Source organism: Cololabis saira, chromosome 2 (assembly GCF_033807715.1).
Source record: "Cololabis saira isolate AMF1-May2022 chromosome 2, fColSai1.1, whole genome shotgun sequence".
NCBI lineage: Eukaryota > Metazoa > Chordata > Actinopteri > Beloniformes > Belonidae > Cololabis > Cololabis saira.
Window position 1 is genome coordinate 26,352,493 of NC_084588.1, and position 22,379 is coordinate 26,374,871.

The following is a 22,379-nucleotide window of genomic DNA, read 5'->3' on the forward strand; positions in this document are numbered from 1 at the left end:
ATAGTTTCACTTAACATATTAACATATCATAGTACTGCAGTTCAGAAATAACTCGTGTAATACATGCATGTTTTATTTAGTCATGGCGTGATTATGTTACAGTTCTTTGCTAAGCTGGCTGCACTAAGGCAGCTTTAGTATGGACTCGGTAAAAGTTTAGACGGAGATTTAAACAGGGCTCTCCAATAAGTAAGGCAAGTCTTGTATATGGACACATTTTTCAGCTGGTAAGCTGTCACAATTGTGCTCAAGTCTTTAATACATTTAATGGAGGACAGAGGGAAGTCCGAAGATAATGGAACTATTGTGACAGGATTGTCACAACATTTGGGGGTGCAGTAAGTGAGGGCGGCAAGAAATCCAGTAGTTGTGGGCAGGATTTAAGAAAAAAATCCTGTACTCTACATTATAGCACGTGCATATCAGTGTCCAGGATTTTATTGATTTATTTATGAGCTACATCTCTCTGTGGCTGGTTATGTGATTAATGTAGTTTAATGTTTGGAGTGACTTCTTGTAAGGGCTATACAAAAGAATCTACATCTTCATAAATGCACCCGATTCGGTTCATAAATGATGATCAGCTATTTGCACAGGTGGCAAAGTAACTTAAGAGACTTGCTGTTGGTTTGGCCAGATAAGCAAGGACGGAATATTCATTTCAATGTTGGGGGTGAGAATAGACGGAAACATTTCTAGAGAGAAAATGTGAGAAGGACAGTGTTGCTGGCAGTGAGGTTGTCCTCATTAAATCTGCTGCTGTCCCTTGTGCTGTCATTGAAACCTGCGTTTGTTACTTTGGATTTTTTTCCTTCCTGGCCCTGATGCTTCCACCTCCCTCACTGAATCTAAATGTGTCACTCAAGAAAGACATAAGGTGTTTGCCATGGTCATGACCAGTGAACACACTTCTGCCTTGAAACTTTTACAAACCTAAATGTGGAAGGGCTCCATCTTTTATGATACTGACAAAATCAACAAACTCGCCTGACTCTACCCCTCTCAGGTTGTCCCTGTCTGTCAGAGCCCAAGCAACGTTTCTCCATACCTTTTCTGAAAAATTTCCTTCAGAACTTCACTCTTTTCCCCTAACTTAAAAAAAACCAACAACAACATTACAGTTATGATTAGTTTACTTACAGTAAATGTAGAAGCCTTGTTTTATACTAAACTGTTAGTAATTTGCTAGGAGTTGACAACAATTTCATTAGAAATTATTGTTTTTTCTAAACCTCCTCATGGTTCCACCGTTGTTGAATGATCAAGTTGGAAAGCAAACATTGGAGACTGCCCAACAAACAAACAATAATCAAAACAGACATTGGAAGAGGCATGGACTGCATCAAACAGGAGCTGTAAGGACCTGGGAGACTACATGCCTACCAGTGGATGCATAATAAATGCATGATAAATGGGATCAATGTAGAAAAGGTGGATGTTTTTCAGGCATTTATTATTCACAGCAAGCCTCTCACTGCATATGAGAGGAGAATTATAGCGTGTGGGCCTGAAAAATGATTTGGTCACACCATGACCGACTGTGGTCTGGGTGAAATACATCCTGGAGGGCTTCTTATGTTGGGCACTTTTGCCATTTAGACTTATAAATATTGTGACAGTTCTCATCAGCTGTCACTAATTAATATTTAAGTGAATAATTAAGTGCATGAGAAAACCAAACTGGATTCTGGCTGGTTTCATGTGCTTGCAGGCTTTTGTGCTAATCTAGAGAGGAGTTATTAGATAAGAGAAATGAACCGTCTACTCATTAACTTTTAGATCAGTTTTAGGAATCCTTTTCCTCCAGTTAACCTTTTTCATATCATGTCATGAGTTGCTTGTCAATCATATTAATCTTAATGAAGTAACTGGTAAGTTTGTGCAGCTGTTACTTCCAAGTGTGAGATAGATAATCAAGATGTGGAATACCCTAAAATATCTATGATTTGTGTTCAACCCTAAAGAAACCTTAATTCCATATTGTTAGCTGTCAAACAGTCCTCGTACAATTAAAGCAGCCCATTATTGCAAACATAATATGTGATAGTGCAGAAAACTAATTGACAAGTATCTGTCTTGTTCTCCTCAAGATTGCATCCCAATTAGCTTGCTGTGCTTGCTGAAAGGGGAGAAAATGTGCACGTATATCACTGCATAATTTATTAATCCGTTCTCTTCCCATCCTTCATCTCGACCTTATTCATCAATTATTCCATCAGTGTTCCTGTCCTTGAAATATAAAGCTTAGGTTGAACCTCAGGTATCTTATTTTTGCAAATTCGAGCTTGAGACAATGATCTTTTAAGAACTTGTGGAGCAGCCGACCTCAGGTCATATCGGTCTACTAATTACCATTATGTCGGCTTACAGAGACTCTGCAAGGGTCAGAAGGCTGTTTTACATATCGACTCATTAGGAGGAGTGAAGATGTTGTGGAATAAAATTTAAGTTGCTCAGGAGGTAAATACTGTCTTATATTTACACTTGTTGCACTCAAACAGACAATCCTTTAAGCATGGATCAGGTAGAGTAGATATGCATAAAGATGTCAACTTTTTTTGGTGCTGTCAATTTCAAACCTTTATTCAATTAGATCATAGTCATCGGCTATGATCCATCACAATTCATTTTGGAATGTACAATGTAACATAGATCTTTAATTGTACTAAAATCTTGTTATTTAACAATAACAAATAGAAAGGTAAAGGTGAGTTTTTGATCTGTGTTTACTGCAAATAAGAAAAATGAGCTGATCTAAAAAAAAGTTTTTTTGAAATGTGCCATCCAAACTGGTCCGTTAGTGGGATTATTCTGCCCTTACTAGGACATAGATATGATTCCTATCTTGGCAGATAGCTAAACAGGTTCTTAAATAAACATCCAGGAGACAGCAGGGACGTTTAGGATGTTTACTGTCAGAAGCACTGTTTAGCTATCTGCCAAGCTAGGAATCATCTCTACGTCCTAGTAAGGGCAGAATAGTGAAAAGACATATGCTCTTTAGGGTTCAGCAGAGAAAAAACAAGTTTAGGGAAAAATAACAGCTTTGCTTAACAGCTTTCTTCAGTAGACAAGAAACTACGGCAAGTGTACATGGACAAAAAGCACAGCATCTACAACATCTACAGAGTCTATGGAAGGGCAGCACACTCGCCGCCTGGTATAATATACTATACCACTATGTCCCTTCGAGTAGCAGCAAGTACTTCTTCCTGTACTTCTTCCTGCTCTGCTTCCTCAGCTTCAGCTTGAGGAGGAACCGCTCCCAGACAGAACTCCCAGCAGCCCTGGGAGGTTGATCTGAGAGGGTGAAACGCCAGACTGCGGGACTCCTTTACATTCATCCTGTACGCTGATGAGCGTTTTTGACAGGAGTACCGGACTCTTGAACTCCGGACTGTTGATCAGGCAGTGGTTGGAGGCTTTGCCAAAGCCTGGTTGAAGGGCAAGACCCGGGCCGTCCCGTTCTTTGCAGCCCAGAGCCTCGTGGCAGGTATCTCGAGCACCTGGGCGTTTCCACCGATGGCCTTACGCAACCTCTCCAACCCCGACTTCATGCGCATCACCTTGATCTGAGGGTTTGAGGAGGTTTGAACTTCTCTTTGATGTGGAGGCTGTTAGCGCAAGGATCGAAGAGAGATGTGCGTCCGTTACTCAGCACATTAGTTCGGTAGACATTGGCAAAATCTGGTTTGTGGGCTCTTTCGAGACAGACTTCTCCTACAATCACCCAGCCTAAGTCAAGACGCTGGGCGTAGGGGGCGTTGTGGGGTCCATTGCATTGTTCTCGAACCTTGTGTACTCGTGGTATGTCTCGGCCGAGCAGGATAAGGATGGGTGCAGAGGACTCTAGAGCTGGGATCCTGCCCACAACCCGCTTGAGGTGTCCATAGTGTCTGGCGATCTCAGGCGTGGGGATTTCGGATTATGGAAGCGTGTCACATTCGATTAGAGTGGGGAGTGGAATGTGGGTTTTGCCATCTAATGACTCCATGATGAAATTGTTAGCTCTTCGCCCTGTGGTTTCAATGACTCCCGAGCAGGTCTTTAGGGTGTATGGTGCCGTGCCCTCTGTAATACTAAACAGTTAAAAAAAACTCTTGGGGTTCTTGGGCCGCTCGGTGGTGTAGTGGGTTAAGCAGCAGCTCATATACTGAGGCTACAGTCCTCCTCCTGCAGCGGTCGCAGGTTCGAATCCCGGCCTGCGCACCTTTGCTGCGTGTCGTCCCCATTCTCTCTCTCTACCCCTTTCCAGTCTGCATCTTCAATAAAGGGCCACTAGAGCCCAAAAAATCTTTAAAAAATACAAAAAACTCTGTTCTTGCCAGGGACTTGTTGCTTTGCTCATCAAGGCCTTAACAGCTCTCTCTCTTTGGCCTGCTGGATAAACCCTGATGAGACAGATCTTGGAGCACGATCTTGACCTGACTGTAGTCCCACAGATGTCGGTGCATTTCGACGTGACAGCTTGAGAGACTACTTCCCCATGCTCCCCGCCTTGATATCCTGTGGTTACAGAAATCTCAGTTATCCACGGGGCCGGCCCTGGATGTAGTGCAGTAGGGTGGCTGTCACTCTTACATTCTCTGCACTGAACATCTTTTCCACAGTCTTTGGCTAGGTGGATGATGCACAGCACCTATAGCAAATGTTCTTCTCTTTAAGGTAGGCTTTCCTCTCAACCAAGGATTTGCTCCTAAAACCACGGCAGTTCCTAAGGGGGTGTGGTTTGTTGTGGAGCGGGCATTGCTTGTCTGGATCGGCCATCCTTTTTTCTGAGATGCTTTCATGGCAGCTGTCAGAGTCTATTGAGACCTCTGTCTTTTTGACAGAAACGGGTGGTTTCTCGTTGTGCTTAAAGGAATACTCTGCTTTTCCTATGCTCCAACCACCTGTGAGTGGGGCAAAGCTTCGGTCGTTGAGTATTTTGGCTTGATTGCAAACAAACTTTGCGAAGAAGGAGAAAGGTGGGTAAGATATCCTGTGTTTTTCCTTGTAACGAGATGCCAGAGAGACACACTTGTCATGCAGGGAGTATGGCAGCTTTTGGACAATTGGAGTTATGCCACGAGATGTGTCCAGGTAATTGAGACCAGGTAGAAATCCGCCTGTGGGGCTGAGGTTGGCTCCGGGACACGGTGGATGGCCTCTGTGTTTGAGTGGAGCGGGTACGTGCCACCCGCTGAGAGGCGGAACCCGACAAAGTCAATGGCTGGTGCGGCGAAGACACACTTCTCGCCATTGAGTGTGAGGTGATGCTTGGCCATTGCACTGAACACCCTGTGCAGGCGCTCATCGTGTACCCCGACCGTGGCCCCATGAACCACAATGTCATCCAGGTAGACGGCCACACCCGGTATACCTGCGAAGACGGAGGCCATCATTTTTTGGAAGCAGCTGGGGGCGGAGCTTAGCCCAAACGCCATGCGCTTATAGCGGAACACCCCTCTGTGGGTGATAAACGCGGTGAGGTTGCGGCTCTCGGGGTGTAATGCCACCTGGAGGCAACCCTGGCGGAGGTCCAGTTTAGAAAAAACGGTGGACCCGTGGAACTGGGCAGTGAGCTCCTCTGTGGTTGGCAGGGGGTATTTGTCGGGGATGATGGCCTTGTTCACCGCTCGCAGGTCCACGCAGAGTCGCAGCCCCCCAGACTTCTTCCTGGCCACCACCAAGTTGGAGATCCAGGGTGACGCGTTCACCTGCTCGATGATGTCGTCATCCAGCATACCCTGCAGCTGAGCAGATGTCATCACGGAGGGCCAGGGGAGAACGACGGAGGGGCTGTATGACAGGCGTCACAGTCGGGTCCAACAGGGGCTGGTGGGCGAAACCCACGAGGCAGCCCACCCCGCTGAACAGCGCAGGCCACTGTTGCTGCCAGGGGATGACAACGGCGTTGATCTCTGAGCCGGTGGTGTCCAGCAGGGCGGAAACCGAGGCTGGTGAAGAGGTCGAGGCCCAGGAGGTTGGCCCCGTGGCGTGCAACATTGAACCTAAAAACTGGCAGTGTCTTATCTCCGTATTTTACAGGCAGCTGAAGGGAGCCCACAATGTCAATCTTGGAGTTGGCGTAACCACGCAGGGTGGTGGTGGCCGGTCCAAGTGGCTCGCAGGGGAAAAACTGTGTAACAGTCGCCAGGTTCAGGAGAGACACTGTGGCCCCTGTGTCCAGGAGGAGGGGCAGAGTGACATCTCCAACCATTACCGAGCATGTTTTGAACGGTGCTCGTGCTGAGCTAACGTTGTGGATGACTGTGGTGGTAGTGGGTGGCTGAGAGGCTCAAGCTGGGGCAGACCTGCAGACTTTGTGGAAGTGGTTTAATTTTCCGCAGTTGGAGCACGTTTTACCACGGGCAGGGCAGTTCTGGGCTCTTGAGTTGTGTGCAGAGGAGCCACAGTTCCCACACTGCTGTTGGTGGTGATCGTGTGGCCGAGCGGCTAGTAGGATATTCTCCTCCCCGCTGTCTGCACTCACATGAAGGAGGGGCGTCTGTGAGCAGAGCGCGCCCACTGTCTGTGTCTGTGAGGGCGGGGGAGTTGAAAAGCTAGCCGCGCATTCCAACGCAGATTCAACCTGTTACACGTAACTCAGGTCGGAGCTGACGTGACTCCATTTATTCAGACCAGAAAACAAGAAGGCATGTCAAACCACTGACTGCCGTAAACCGGAACGGGGAGTGTCGTAAACAGCAACAGTTCTTAAAGTGACAGAACCTTTTTAGTGTATGTCTGTGAACTACCAGACATAACACTGTGTCTACAGTAAGGTAGCGACGAACAGCTGCTAATCAAAACCCTGCTGCTAATGCTTTGTTTTAAAGTCTTCTAAAATCTGACAGTTTTCTGAAAAGTTTCAAACTTTCCACCTTTTATTTTTTTCATCCACTGATTATAGCAGATATATACTTCGACTGTCATTTAGCAGACGCTTTTATCCAAAGCGACTTACATATATATATATATATATATATATATATATATATATATATATATATATATATATATATATATATATATATATATATATATATATATATATATATAAATAAAAATAAAGGTAATGGTTTGTTTGTTTTGTTAAGTCTGATTTAATGTGTGTGTTGTTCCAGGCTTGAAAGGCAAAAGCATGCATGCGTTTCATCAGGTAGCAATGGTGAATGCAAAGTGATTTTGTGTTTTTAATCTTTGCATCTCTGTCATATCAAAGATGAACCAATCTGCTGGCTTTGTTTTGTAAAGGCAAGCAAATCAAAATAATGACATGTCACTATATGTTCTGGGTTTTTGTGCAAGTTACACCAAGCCAAATGTTTCAGAATTGATTGTGAAAGGGGCTTCCGGCTTAGCTTTACATGGGGTGAGACGTAATTAGCGGAGCTCCTGCAGAGTTAATTTTAATTCAGCATTTATTGGCACTTTTTGTATCACTCCCACGGCTTTGGTTTTAACTAACTTATTTTCAACGCGGTTACTTCGACGACTTACCACGGAAATGCCTCCAAAGTCCTTCAAAGCGGGGAATAACCCTCCAGCTAACCCGCGGCCTGCTGCTCATGCCGTCTCCTCGCCCCACGGTGATTCCCCTCCTCCGGAGAGCACCTGCGCTGCGCAGGTTCCAGCTGCGGAGTTCAGCCGGCTTAAAACCGAACTTCTCTCCGCTCTTCGCAATGATGTTGCGGCTGTATTTAGGTCAGAGCTTCAGCAAGCACTGAACGAGAATTTAACGTCCATTAAGTCCGAGCTGCTTTCCCTTAAAGCTGATCTTTCTGGCAGTATTTCCTCCATGAAGGCGGACGTCGCGGGTCTCGCAGCCACGGTCGCTGGGATCGAGCTCTCGCTCTCAAGCTGCTCAGATGACATCGTTGCTCTCCAGAAAAAAGTTGATCACTTGTCGAAAGAATATGTGAGGCTGGAGGACAGATGCGAGGATTTGGAGTAAAGGTCCCGTCGGCAGAACCTGCGGATTATTGGCGTCCCGGAGGAGGATCCTGACTCTTCATCTGCAGCAGGTGTTTCCAGGCTCCTGGCGGAAGCCTTCTCCCTCGACGCAGAGCCGGTGGTGGATAGAGCCCACCGCACCCTCATGCCGAGACCGAAGACCGGGGAGCGGCCCCGCGCAATAGTGGCAAGGCTCCATTACTACACCGACTGCGCTGACATCCTGAGAAAGGCGAGAGAGCGGCAGCGGATAAAAGTCCGGGGTATGAGCATCTCCGTGTTCCCGGATCACACAGCCAAGACAGCGCGGGCGCGCGCTGCCTTTAATGACGTGCGCCGTCAGCTGCGGGAGATTGAAGGAGTCCGGTATGGATTGCTGTACCCCGCCCGGCTGCGTGTAACCCATGATGGCCAGCAGCGTGACTTCACGTCGCCAGATGAAGCCCTGGCATTCATCAGGAAAATAAAAAAAGTGACTACCAGCTAATTTTCTGGGACGATTTATCCAGCTTGCTGTCCATGCGGGACTCTGGCCCGGGGTGAGTGACTGAGTCAATTCAGAAAATGGGACTTTATGTCTAATTTTTTTTTTTTTTTTTTTTTTTATTTATTAATTTTTATTTATTTTTTTTCTCTTCTAACTATCAATGGGAACAACACCGTTTAAAATTGAAGGCCTAATCATTTCTCTGGTATGATGCCTTGATTAGAAAATATGCACACACCCCTGTCTTTGCTTAAATTGTGTGCATGTGTGTGCGTGTCTGTGTGGGTGTGCGAGTGCATATATGTATATATCATTGTTCTATAGGCCAAAGATCTCCTTAATTTTAATTAACGTTTGTTGTTACCCTGACAAGACAGCGATCGTCAGAATTGCTCAGATTGTTGGTTTCGTATGCCTCCATGCGGGACTCTGGCCCGGGGTGAGTGACTGAGTCAATTCAGAAAATTGGACTTTATGTCGTAATTTTTTTTTTTTTTTTTTTTTAAATATTTTTTTTTTTTTTTTTTTATTTTTTTTTTTTTATTTATTTATCAATAGTTATTTTTTTTTTTTTCTTCTCTTCTAACTATCAATGGGAACAACACCGTTTAAAATTGAAGGCCTAATCATTTCTCTGGTATGATGCCTTGATTAGAAAATATGCACGCACCCCTGTCTTTGCTTAAATTGTGTGCATGTGTGTGCGTGTCTGTGTGGGTGTGCGAGTACATATATGTATATATCAATGTTCTATAGGCCAAAGTTCTCCTTAATTTTAATTAACGTTTGTTGTTACCCTGACAAGACAGCGATCGTCAGAATGGCTCAGATTGTTGGTTTCATATGCCTCATATTTTTTTTTTTTTTTTTTAAGGTTTTAACTCTGCAGGAGCTAATTTTGTTTTCGTTTTTGTATCTAGCTTTACAGTCGAAAGCATCTCCTTTCGAGAATGGCTTCCTTTGAAGCCAGCACGGCTGTTTCCATCGTTTGGGGATGGGATCATCTAATGTGCGTTGGGTGGGTGGGCGGGGGTTATGGGATGTTGGCTTTTTGTCTCTGTAGGTATGTATATACTCCTGAGTTTTGTTTGTTTTGGTTTTCCCTTTTACCTTTTTTCCTTATATCTCCTCTGGTGGTGGGTGAGTCGGTCTTATTTTCTCTCAGAGAATGCCTATGAGCGATCGTAATCTGCGCAAGCCTGATACTGGATCAAACATTACATTCACTAGCTGGAATGTTAAAGGTGTGAATAATCCAATTAAGCGATCAAAGATTTTTTCACATTTGAAACGCTTAGACACTGACATAGCTTTCCTTCAGGAAACTCATTTGCGAAATAAAGATCATTTCAGACTCAAACGAGCTTGGGTGGGTGATATTTTTCATTCAAATTTTGATTCTAGGTCTAGAGGAGTAGCAATTTTGATCAACAAAAGAGTCAATTTCTCCGTCTCCAGGACAATATCTGATAAGAATGGTAGATATCTTATTGTTGCGGGCACTCTATACTGTAACCCTGTATTGTTGGTGAATATATATGCCCCTAATTTTGATGACCCCAATTTTACGGATAGGCTGTTTGGCAACCTCCCTTTCCTAAATACGCATATTACAATACTGGGCGGTGATCTGAATTGTGTTATTAATCCTTCTTTGGACCGTTCGAATCCTCGTACTTTGACTCAATCCTCTATGTCAAAATCTATTACCGATTTTACAGTCAAGAACGGGCTTGTTGATCCGTGGAGGTTCTCACATCCTGGAGATAAGGAATTCTCTTTTTTTTCTCAAGTACATCAGTCATATTCACGTATTGACTATTTTTTTGTTGATGGCTCTCTTCTCCCCAAAGTTACTTCTGTCGTATACCACCCAATTGTTATTTCGGATCACGCCCCTCTAACTTTGAATATAACATGGTCTGAGCGCCCCCGTTTTTCTTCTCCCTGGAGGTTTAATCCATTGCTTTTATCCGACGATGCATTTAATGTTTCTATATCTGCTTCAATAGATGATTTCATTGCATTAAACAAAACAGACTCTACCAGTTTTTCGCTAGTATGGGAATCACTCAAAGCATATTTGCGAGGACAGATTATCTCTTATTCAGCATACGCCAGTAAAATCCGCAGGGCTAAATTACAGGAGCTCACATCTAAAATTCAGGACACAGACAGACTAAACTCAGTTAACCCAAGTCCGAGTTTACTGAAACAACGGCTTGATTTGCAGTCAAAATTCGATCTTATAGCGACAGCCGATTCTGAACGGCTCCTATTACGCGCTCATGCCAACTATTATGAACACGGCGATAAACCAAGCAGGTTATTGGCTCACCAATTAAAAAGGCAAGCAACGTCGAGACTGATTCCCAGCATTAGAGATTCTAATGGCACACTTACCACCGATCCAATCGCCATCAACACAATTTTTAAGTCATACTACTCCTCTCTCTATGAGTCAGAATCTCCACTTGACACAGCAGAAATGACCTCCTTTCTTGATAATATCACTGTCCCTACTATTAATTTGGATGTGGCTAATGGCCTCGATGCTCCTTTCAGCTTGCAAGAAATTGCTGCCGCCATTGAAGCTACGCAAAGCAACAAGGCCCCTGGTCCCGATGGGTTCGGAGCTGAGTTTTTCAAAAAATTCAAAGACAAATTAGCCCCCCTTTTACTCTCAATGTACAATGAGTCCCTTGATCATGGCTCATTGCCTCCCTCTTTAATGCAGGCGTCCATTGCCCTCCTTTTGAAGAAGGACAAGGACCCTGAATCATGCACTTCTTACAGGCCCTTGTCTTTACTGAATGTGGATGTCAAAATTTTAGCCAAAGCACTAGCAATTCGTCTTGATAAGATCCTTCCTAGCATCATATCTGAGGAGCAGAATGGTTTCATCAAGGGACGCCAGCTCTTTTATAATGTTCGTACACTTCTTAATGTGATTCTCTCTAAAGATTCTTCTCCACTCCCTGAAGTTGTTATCGCAATTGATGCTGAAAAAGCGTTCGATCGTGTCGAATTTAACTATCTTTTTGCAACACTTCATAAATTCGGATTTGGACACAGGTTTATATCGTGGATTAGACTTCTTTACACTTCCCCTCAGGCCAGCATTCACACCAATGACAACTACTCCACTTATTTTACATTATCACGTGGCACGAGACAGGGCTGCCCTCTCTCCCCTTTGCTATTCGCTCTATCCGTCGAACCACTTTCAATTGCTCTAAGAACTCTTCCTCTATTTCGCGGAGTCTCTAGGTCCAATGTGGAACTCAAATTGTCACTTTATGCAGACGACCTCCTTTTATATGTATCTGACCCTTTAACCAGCATTGCACCAATATTATCTCTGTTGAAGAATTATGGATCCTTCTCCGGCTATAAGGTCAATCTTAACAAGTGTGAATGCTTCCCCATAAACTCCTCTGCTCTACAACTCAAACAATCTAATGTGACCCGCACTCTGCCCTCTCTTTTCACCGCTAATTTTTCCTCACTGGTAACTCAAGTGAAGGCGGACTTACAGAGGTGGAACTCCCTACCACTGTCGCTGATAGGAAGAATTAACACAGTGAAAATGACTGTATTGCCTAAATTTCTTTTTTTGTTCCAATGCACTCCTTTATTTCTACCAAAATCTTTTTTTAAATCACTTGACCAAATTGTTTCCAACTTTTTATGGGCCGGTAAGACACCCAGAGTGAGGTATTCGCTTCTCCAAAAATGTAAATTTAATGGGGGTCTAGCACTACCAAACTTTATGCTTTAATATTGGTCAGCGCATATTCACAAACTAATTTATTGGCTTCAGTCTCCTGAGTTATTATGGTGCAGATTGGAGGCTCAGTCACTCTCTTCATCCTCTGTAACGGCCCTACTCTCCTCCTCTTTACCATTGAATCCCTCTAAGTTTACAAATAGCCCTGTGGTGCTTTCCTCCCTTAAGATTTGGTCACAGTTTAGGCGCCACTTTAAATTTGCTTCTCCATCCATCTATACACCTGTTACTAAGAATCATCTGTTCCCTCCATAACTAATAGACACCACTTTTATGATTTGGTACAACCGGGGCATTAAGCACTTCAGGGATCTATATAAGGATGGTATCTTTTCCACATTCTCAGATCTGAGGTCAAAGTTCAATTTGCCTGCCTCCCATTTGTTTCGCTACTTCCAGCTTCGACACTGTGCCTCTGCTTTGTTTCCATGCTTCCCTTCCCTTCCTGCGAACCAACCGTGGTATGATCTTCTAACTATGAAACTCAGTCAAAAGTCTCTGATATCTAAGATATATGCACTGTGTATGACATTTGATGATCATTCTGTAGATAAAGCTCGGGAGGGTTGGGGACGAGAGTTGGGCCTTGACTTCACAGGGGAGCTGTGGGATAAAGCTATCCGTAGCATACGATCTAGCACGCCTTGCGCTAGACTAGAACTTATTCAATTTAAGGTGCTGCATAGAGCCCACCTATCAAAATCCCGATTATCGGAAATATATCCGAATGTTGCAGACTTATGCGACAGATGCCAGGGTTCTCCCTGCAATTTAAGTCATATGTTTTTCTCCTGTCCTAGGTTACAGAAATTTTGGAGTGATTATTCTGTGATCATGTCTAAAGTTCTGGGTAAAAAAGTTGGTATGGCCCCTCTCTTAGCAATATTCGGACTCTCTGTCGACTCCTCACATATCAGCCACACACAGTCAGAAGTATTGGCTTTCACATCCCTTTTAGCAAGACGTCGTATCTTACTTTTATGGAAATCCCCCAGGTCCCCGTCTATTTCTATTTGGCTTAGTGATGTTATGTTTTTTCTTAAATTGGAGAAGGTGAGATACTCTGTAAAAGGCAACTCAGCTAAATTCATTCACAAATGGCAATCGTTCATAGACCACTTTACCGCGTTGAAGACTCTACCCACCGACTGACCCCCCCCCCTCCCTTAATTTTATTTTCATCTCCTTAATTTGTTTTTTTTTATGTTTTATTTATTTCCAGTTTCATTTCTTGCTCATCTGTTTATTTAATTTTTAACGCTACAGAGACTCTGTTCCTTTGTTAGGTTTTGTGTGTTTAAAAAAAAAAAAAAAAAAAAAAGGAGACAATGTATAATGCGTCTGTTTGACTACACGTTTCCATGTGTTAAGTGTATGTTGTTTCTTATAAAAAGATCAATAAAAAAAAAAAAGAATTGATTGTGAAAGTCACAGCTGCAAACAAAATTTGAATTTTATTACAAATGTTATCAATATTGACAAAGAAGTTGGTTGACACCAACTATTCATCTGAAATTTGTCTAAAACCTACTAACTGAATTTCACTGCAGTGATGAAAATGTCAGCAGGGAAGCAAGAAACAGTGAATGCCTGGCCTGAAAAATAGACAAAGTCAATAAACAGAATCAGAGAGTTGTACTCTGCAGCTCATCTCTACTCACCGGCTTGCCGTGTGTTGACGGTGACATTTGCCAGCGAGCGAGCTGCCACCCCCAGCTCGGAGACGCCATTCACAGCCTCCACGTGGAAGGTGTAGTTAGCCTGCACTGCAAAATCTAATATTGCCACTGAGGTACCGGCTATACCAAGTGGCCGTGGGATGAACCGCAGGTCCGGCTCACACGGTTCACACTGAGTCTCGCTGCCGTCCCCTCCATCACAGCGCTGACAAAGGATGTTGTAAGTGATGTCGTTCCTGCCACCTGTATCACTAGGAGCCATCCATCGCAAGAAAAGAGCTGTGTCATTGATCAGTGAAACCAAGTTCCTGGGAGCTGAAGGAGGCCCTGAAAAGAGAAGATAAGTATTAAAAACATAAATTCATGACAAACTCACCCCATTTTTTAACTGATCTTTCCAATTGCATTCAATTCAACAACACTTTATTACGGTACTCCCAAAAAGGAAATGATGTACTGTAATAACTTAAAGAGTTTTTATAGATGGTTGGTGAGGGTCTCCTACAGCTGCCTGTGCTGCAGGAGATTTGAAGAAGTGTCTGAGTGAAGAGGATGTACTCTCAGGTCACATTACTGATATGACCTTGAAGCTGATGTGATGGTGGGCTCGGGGAAAGTCTGCAGCCTCTGAGCATAACTTCAATCCTTAGCAAATGTGTTTAGTGTGTATGAAGACTAGGTATACAGGTTGTTTGGCTTTAAATATTGTGAATTGTAATATATGAATTGGGATAAACAGGAGTTCATGGATGGAGGGATTAATGGACTGCTGTACAATATCTGATTTACCAAAGAAATGATTAGCGTTTATGGGTGTCTTTGAATATTAGTGTAAACATGCAAATGGTAAGACTTCTACAGGGTGCTCGAGGGGTTTTATTACAGCATGCTGCTTTTTAGTTTTACACCTGCAACAAAACAAAACATCTGTGAGTAGCTAATACTTGTGGAGAGTATGCGTAGGTCACACTCAGACCGTCTGAGAGACCTACTGTAGGCGTCTGAATCACACGTTGGGAATAATACTTGTAGCTTCTAACAGCTTCTTTGGTTTTGTTATTATAACTTAAATGAAAAGAGAATCCTTATTGACTGTTCTGACTGTTTGTATTAAGGAAAATATTGGTATATGTGTTGATCATATAGTCATCTATAAAGTAAACTATTGCACATACATAAAAACATAGCCTATTATATCACATTATCCACAACAAATGTTATATGCAGCATCCTTCCCTCTAAATGGCCAATTACTTGCTATTTTTCAATAATAGTCATAAGCCTTAGAAATACACATTTCTGACATCCCGAAGATAAGGTTCCGACAAAATAAAATTACACAAAAATCTGAACATTGTCTGATGATAATGACTCTTCAAGCTAAAGTTAGTTCTGAGTATGATCAAGGAACCAAGGAAATGTATTATTATTTTAAAAAAGCATTGCACTGTAGGGATTATAGTAATTATAATAATAAGGATACTACTCTATTTAAGTTAAGGACAGTCAAAAATAACCATTTTATTTCAGGATCTCAACACTGAGCCACTTCAACGACAGCTCGGATAACACGTGGTTCGAGAATTGTTATTCATTTTTATTCTAAAATAAAATACTTAAAAAAAATTTACTTAATCAAAATGAGATTCTGGTAAGTAATATTGTAACACTTTATCTTACGATGTGAAAACTTAAAATGAGCTTTAGAGTAAAGCCACGATTCCCCATATAGACATTTTTAGACTGTCTCATACGCTGACCTTTTGTCTCTATGATACACACACTCACTAATGATGTCATGAAGACAACTGTAGATTTCTTTCCCATGGGCCCTTTGTCATGCGTACCAGCCATTAAACTAGCAACCAGGATCCTCCTGAGCCACAGCAACCCCTTAAGAGAGAATCCAACCTTTAGGACGAAGATGATTGGCTGAAAGGGTATATAGGTTATCCTACTGTATCAGGTCTACTCACGAGAGTAGACCGTTGGCCTTTCTGTGTCCCCAGTTGATCAAATAGAAACAGCTACCTGTAGAGAATCTAAGTAGCCCCAAAACCCGTTTATCTTTTAATGGAGTCGCAGCTATTTGATTTCATTATAACAATAGAAGAATCTTGTTTTATCTGGACACTTCACTCCCCTCGCAGGAGTTAATTGTAAGCCATCTAAAGGCAGGGAGGAACTGCTTTAAGGATTTTGTCTTAAAAAACTCAAATAAAAGACTTACATTTTTAAACAGTTTAAGAAGAAATACAAAACACAAATACTCTTTGAATATGTCATCTTTTTTTCTTTTCTATGTAATACTAACTTGTGCAAGCCATCGTGGAGGGGTCTTTGATGGCTCTATAGAAGCCTTTATCGCAGTGACAGATGGTGGCGGCCTGGTCGTGACTGGAGCTCTGCAGAGGACACTTGGAGCATTTTGTGTTCCCAGCATATGCCTTGAAGAAGCCAGGCTTACAGGCTGGAGAGAAAAAAAAGGCAGAAGAAGTAAGTTACAAAAGAAAAGGTTAATCTTGCTCATGGACATGCTGTTCATTCAGTTGAGTATATTATCGATAGATCACTGAAACCTCTTTAACTCATCAGGATAAGGTACGCACCGGTAATGAACCTTTTTTCTGAATAGAGATTCACAACATTCAATTGTCTAAAATAAGGGGAATATAATTATAAAGATATAAAGAGATGATATAATACTTTGTCTCACAGTGCAGGAATATGCATCATTTTAAAACAAAAATTTAATATGAATGTGTCATTAAATTTGCTGTAGACTTTCTTTGGCTGTTTAAAAGAGTTTGCGATTTCCTTGAATAAAGACCAGGAAGATTTGTTTTTCAGGGAGGTAAAAGAGGCACTATTAATATGCAAATAATGCACAACGAAAAAAATAATTACTGTCTGATTTTAAACCATGCATTCTGCTGACTGAGGTTTTTGCAATTTTCCATGCCTACGCTGGTTCACTTTCAACTACTCTGACTACAATTTTGCCTTCCTAATACAGCCAATTCTCCATCCCTTATCTTTTCAATATTTCACCAGCTGTTTTGCTCTGCCTCAGTTTTCACCTTTTTCTTGTTTTTCATCTTTCTTCCAATATTTATTTCTTTTCCCATCTGGCCTTCTGCTTTCCTCTTCGTCTCCCTTTCCCATAAGGCTTATCAGAAGATGGCATAACCACTGCAGATTGCCTCCTTCTTCCCAGACTTACCTCTGCGGTGAAGAACAGCAATAATATTGAAGTTATTTAATTTCCTCAGAATTTATTGCAATGTGAGAGTTGTTTGAGAATACACAGTGTTTGTGTGGGTAATAATTTCAAAATTAGCAGATAAATATGCCTGCTATGACTGACAATGAAATGATAGAGCCAAAAGGTAATACCCTGAGAAATTCAATCAAGAAGTTTAGTTAAACTGCCAGGAGGATTTTATACTTTTGACATTTTACTTAGAGATTCACAACAGTGAGTCAAAATTATTTATTTCTTTTTTTACTCTTATCATCTTTCTTTATTACTTCTGCTCAAAAAAAAAAACACAGAGACAAATCCGTTTGATGATATCGTCAGCTTTTGATCATTGTGAGTATGATGCAGTGTCACATGAATAATGCCTACCTCTGTGCCTGAATACAGAACTATTTAACTCCTGGTAAATAATAAATGCGACTAATTGTTTAATCCTATTGAAATAAGACACACATAATTAAGTTTCCATCTTTGAATTATTTTGTAAGATGTCATTCAATCAGATCAGTGAAGCAAATGGTGAAAAGTACAACGTTGCTGTTATTTAAATTCCAGAGATGGGAACTTTAATATCAAAGCTTAGTAGAGTGTTTATTTGATAATATTTAATTGTGTATAGCGCAGTGTGGTCTTTGAAACAGTTTCAACCAGCTGAACTTTGAATTTCACCAGTAAATAATGCATATGTGTAAGCTTAACCATGGCAAAGGGAATTGGTGACTCTTTACTTGACGTTCAGGTGATTTATATTAAAAAACTCCAACCCTGGCTATACTTTGCCATCACCTTTGCAATCATCCCAAAAGCATCTAATTTAGACTGCTCTGACTTAAAGGTAAGCGATTTTACAAGATCTTTAATCCAGAACACGCTTTGTCATTTTTTCGGAATATCGCTTCACCTGCCCGTCTCAAGAGCAAACTACTAAAAAGGAAACCTACACTGTAAGAAATGTTCGTAAAAATTGCAGTGAAAAACTGTAAAATAGCAACAGTAAAAGACCGTAAAATCCAAAATAGTATATCACTGTAGTAGATACATTATATTACCCTAAATCAAGAAAAAGTACATAACTATAATTTTTACTGTAATAATATGTAGAAATCACACAATTTTACTGTAAAATTATAATTTTTTGGTAAAATTAATTGGAAAATACCGTAATATCACAAGCATGTAATTACCCTAAAATTAATGGTATTATTCTGTCTAAATTACAGATTTAGCTGATGTTTACATTTAAATTTACAGTATAAAACTGTTCAACATTCAGCAAAAACATACTGTAATTTCTACATAAATAATATGTTAAAAATATAGTAAAATGTTTTTGTTGACATTACGGTAAAAAACTGACAAATAGCAACAGTAAAAGATCATAAATCCAAAATAGTATATCACCGTAGTAGATACAGTGAATTACTCTAATCCAAGAAACAGTATATAACTTTAATTTTTACTGTTATAATATGTAGAAAACATACAATTTTACTGTGAAATATGAAATGTTGGTAAAATTTATGTGAAAATACCGTAATGTCATGAGCATGTAATTACCCTAAAATTAATGTTATTATTCTGTCTAAATTACAGATTTTGCTGATGTATACATTTAAATTTACAATATAAAACCTTTAACCATTCAGCAAAAACATACCTTCATTTCTACAGAAACAAGATGTTAACGGTTTTAAAAAATCGTTGTAGAAATTACAGTAAAAAACTATCAAATTGCAACAGTAAAAGATCATAAAATCTAAAATGGTACATCACTGTAGTAGATACATTGAATTACCCTAAAACAAGAAACAGTGCATAACTTTGATTTTTACTGCCATAATATGTAGAAATCACACAATTTTACTGTAAAAATATAGCAAAAACAATGTTAAAATATTGCAATGTCACAAACATGTAATTACCCTAAAATTGACAGTATTATTCTGTTTAAATTACAGATTTTTCTGATGTGTACATTTAAATTTACAATATAAAACCTTTCACCATTCAGCAAAAACATACCTTAATGTCTACAGAAAAAAGATGTTAAAGGGTATATTTTGTTAAATAATGTTGATTTCAAGGTAAAACATATATGTTTAAATATATTTTACTGTCAAAATGCTAACTAAACTAAGACATAACTACAAAGATGCATTTTTATGAAGAAAGTCAAGTGATTGCTGTGCAGAAAAAAATGTGTGACTATTTGGGTTTCGTAATAATGGTCAATGGGAGGCGTGGTCGTGATATATACACGGATATAGGTTCATGTTAAGGGCATCCGTTTTAATTAGTTCTCCTTCGATTATGACAAGTTATTAATGCTCAGGATGTAGAAACTTATAGGTCTGAGAGCCTCCTGACTAATGGTATGGGGCCTATTTTGTGTCTTTTTTTGCACAGTTCACTAACGCTTTGAGCTAGGAAGCTGACATTTTAGACTCTGTATCAGGAGGTGACTCTCATCCACTGTGCCAAGTTTCAGATCTGTGTGACCTTCGGAAGTGTCAAAGGTCACCGCATGTGTTGCGTTTCGGCCCTGCAAAGCATATTTTGTGTCTTTTTTTGCACAGTTCACTAACGCTTTGAGCTAGGAGGCTGCAATTCTAGACTCTGTATCAGGAGGTGACTCTCATCCACTGTGCCGAGTTTCAGATCTGTGTGACCTTCGGAAGTGTCAAAGGTCACCGCGCGTGTTGCGTTTCGGCCCTGCAAAGCGCTATTTCGTGTCTTTCTTTGCACAGTTCACTAACGCTTTGAGCTAGGAAGCTGCAATTCTAGACTCTGTATCAGGAGGTGACTCTCATCCACTGTGCCGAGTTTCAGATCTGTGTGACCTTCGGAAGTGTCAAAGGTCACTGCGTGTGTTGCGTTTCGGCCGTGCAAAGCCTATTTCGTGTCTTTTTTTGCATAGTTCACTAACGCTTTGAGCTAGGAGGCTGAAATTCTAGATTCTGTATCAGGAGGTGACTCTCATCCACTGTGCCGAGGTCCAGACCCGTGCGACCTTCGGAAGTCCCAAAGGTCACCGTGTGTGGTGACTTTTTTGGGCCTTTTTTGGGTGTTTTTTGAATAATTCACTAACGCTTTGAGCTGGGAGGCTGATTTTTGACTATGTTGCAATGCAGAAGGCCCTTTTCTAGGATCTTTTGGTCCCGTGGCTATACGACTTCCACATAGCTAGTTGGCGTTGCAGAGGTTTCACAGAGTTGAGACTTGGCAAGCCCAATCTAGGCCCCATATGGAGGCCACAGGTCAAGTTTTACTTGGTTTGGTCAAATTTTCTGGCAACGGCGTCCGTTCGAATGTTGGAAAAGGTGAAGTTTCAAAGCCCCGCCCATCGAAAAGTACAGTTCCGATCTGCACCAAACTAACGTCTGTCTGTTCAGGGGATGCCCCCAAACAACATATAAAAACTTCTGACTTCTATGACTTCTGCAACAGTGTTTCCTCCAAAACGTCCTGGCTGGTTAGGAGGGTGTAGAAACGTATAGGTCTCAGAGCCTCCTGACTAATGGAATGGGGCCTATTTTGTGTCTTCTTTTGCATAGTTCACTAACACTTTTAGCTAGGAGTCTGAAAACCTCAATAAAACACTGCTAAAACCGATTTTAAGGTTCTTTTACTTGTTTTTAAGTGTCTTAACGGCCTTGGCCCTTCTTATCTTTCAGACCTGCTTTTACCATATCGGCCCTCGCGGACCCTGAGATCCTCCGGTAACGGTCTTTTATCTGTTCCCAAAGTGAGAACCAAAACCTTTGGTGAAGCTTCATTTCATTTTTATGGCCCACGTCTGTGGAACAGCCTGCCGGAGGAATTCAGGGCCGTAGAGACTGTCGATGCTTTTAAAGGTCGGCTCAAGACTCACCTTTTTAAATTAGCTAACTGAATCTCCTTTTACTTGTTTAGCACTACTTATTAATGTTTTCCTATATGTCATTTTATTCCTCTTAAGTTCCTCTTAAAGCTTTTATTAATTACTTATTTATTTTATTACTTATTTACTCATTTATTTTTTAATGTTGCTTCTACTGTCAGTGTACTTATGGGCACTGTTAGTGCGGAGGGAGATTGTTTTTTTTTATGTATTTTTGTAAAGCACTTTGTGTTGCACTCCAGTTGCATAAAGAGTGCTATATAAATAAATAAAGTTTAAGTTTAAGTTTAAAACAGCGTTAAAAACATGCTTTTACAAACTGACAGTAAAAAACAGTACCTTGCGCGACAAAAACGCATACTTTAGCCACTATAACAAAGAATAATATATAAATAATTATAATGTCATAATCCGTGTATATATCACGACCACGCCTCCCATTGACTTCGCATAGTACTATACCCGTGGTCTTCCCATTAAAACCTCATTAAAACACTGCTAAAAACAGCGTTAAAAACATGCTTTTACAAACTGACAGTAACAAACAGTACCTTGCGCGACAAAAACGCATAATTTAGCCACTATAACAAAGAATAATATATAAATAATAATAATGTCATAATCCGTGTATATATCACGACCACGGATCCCCTTGACTTTGCATGGTACAATATCCGTGGTGCCCACACGGAATTATACCATTTCCGTGTTGGTACCACGGAAAATAGTGGTGAGAGGTCGTGGGCATTTCACGGATTTTTGTGAGACCAGGTTGTACTGATTTGGCTGATCCGGTCTGTTCTAAATGGCAATCTACGGTCACAGTCATCAGCTTGTATATATTCAGTACCTGTGAAAATAAAATGCCAAAATGTTATTCTGGTGACTGGGTTATGTCTTTTATTGAAAATCTGAAAAATACAAGATGAAACCATAGGTGTGGAGCTACTTCCCTAACCAGTTCTCCCTGAAAACTTATTGGAAAATAATTTTTTTAATAGATTTTTATTGAGTCTACACAGTCCCTAAGTGAAAAATAAATTCAAAATAGTTTTGAACATATGAACCTATGTTTACACAATTTTGTGTGAAAACTGCTCAAATCAGAGACCCCTTGTGACTAATAATTAAAAACAATGTGATGCAGTAATGGCTGTTTCTCGAAAGCTACAATATATCAAATGCTTGGTACCACTTGATTAAAAGCAACTTCAATTTTGATAATATGTGTAGTCATCCAGTGTAAATCTGATATTTAGCTTGCCAAATTAAAGTTAAACGTATGTTTGGGATTTTTTTATTCGTTTTTAAAAGAAAACCAACTTTGTCAACAAATTAAGCCA

General features: G+C 41.0%; 1 protein-coding gene across 1 annotated transcript in view; it reads right to left on the bottom strand.

Moving 5' to 3' along the window:
* The window catches only part of LOC133461048 (ephrin type-A receptor 6-like), an 88,635-nt gene that overhangs the window by 24,133 nt on the left and 42,123 nt on the right, over nucleotides 1-22,379 (bottom strand). Inside the window, exons 7-8 of the mRNA XM_061741810.1 lie at nucleotides 16,209-16,364; nucleotides 13,877-14,221 (exon numbers count right to left, since the gene is read on the bottom strand). Coding sequence (XP_061597794.1) covers nucleotides 13,877-14,221; nucleotides 16,209-16,364 — 501 coding nt within the window. The remainder of the gene's footprint in view (nucleotides 1-13,876; nucleotides 14,222-16,208; nucleotides 16,365-22,379) is intronic.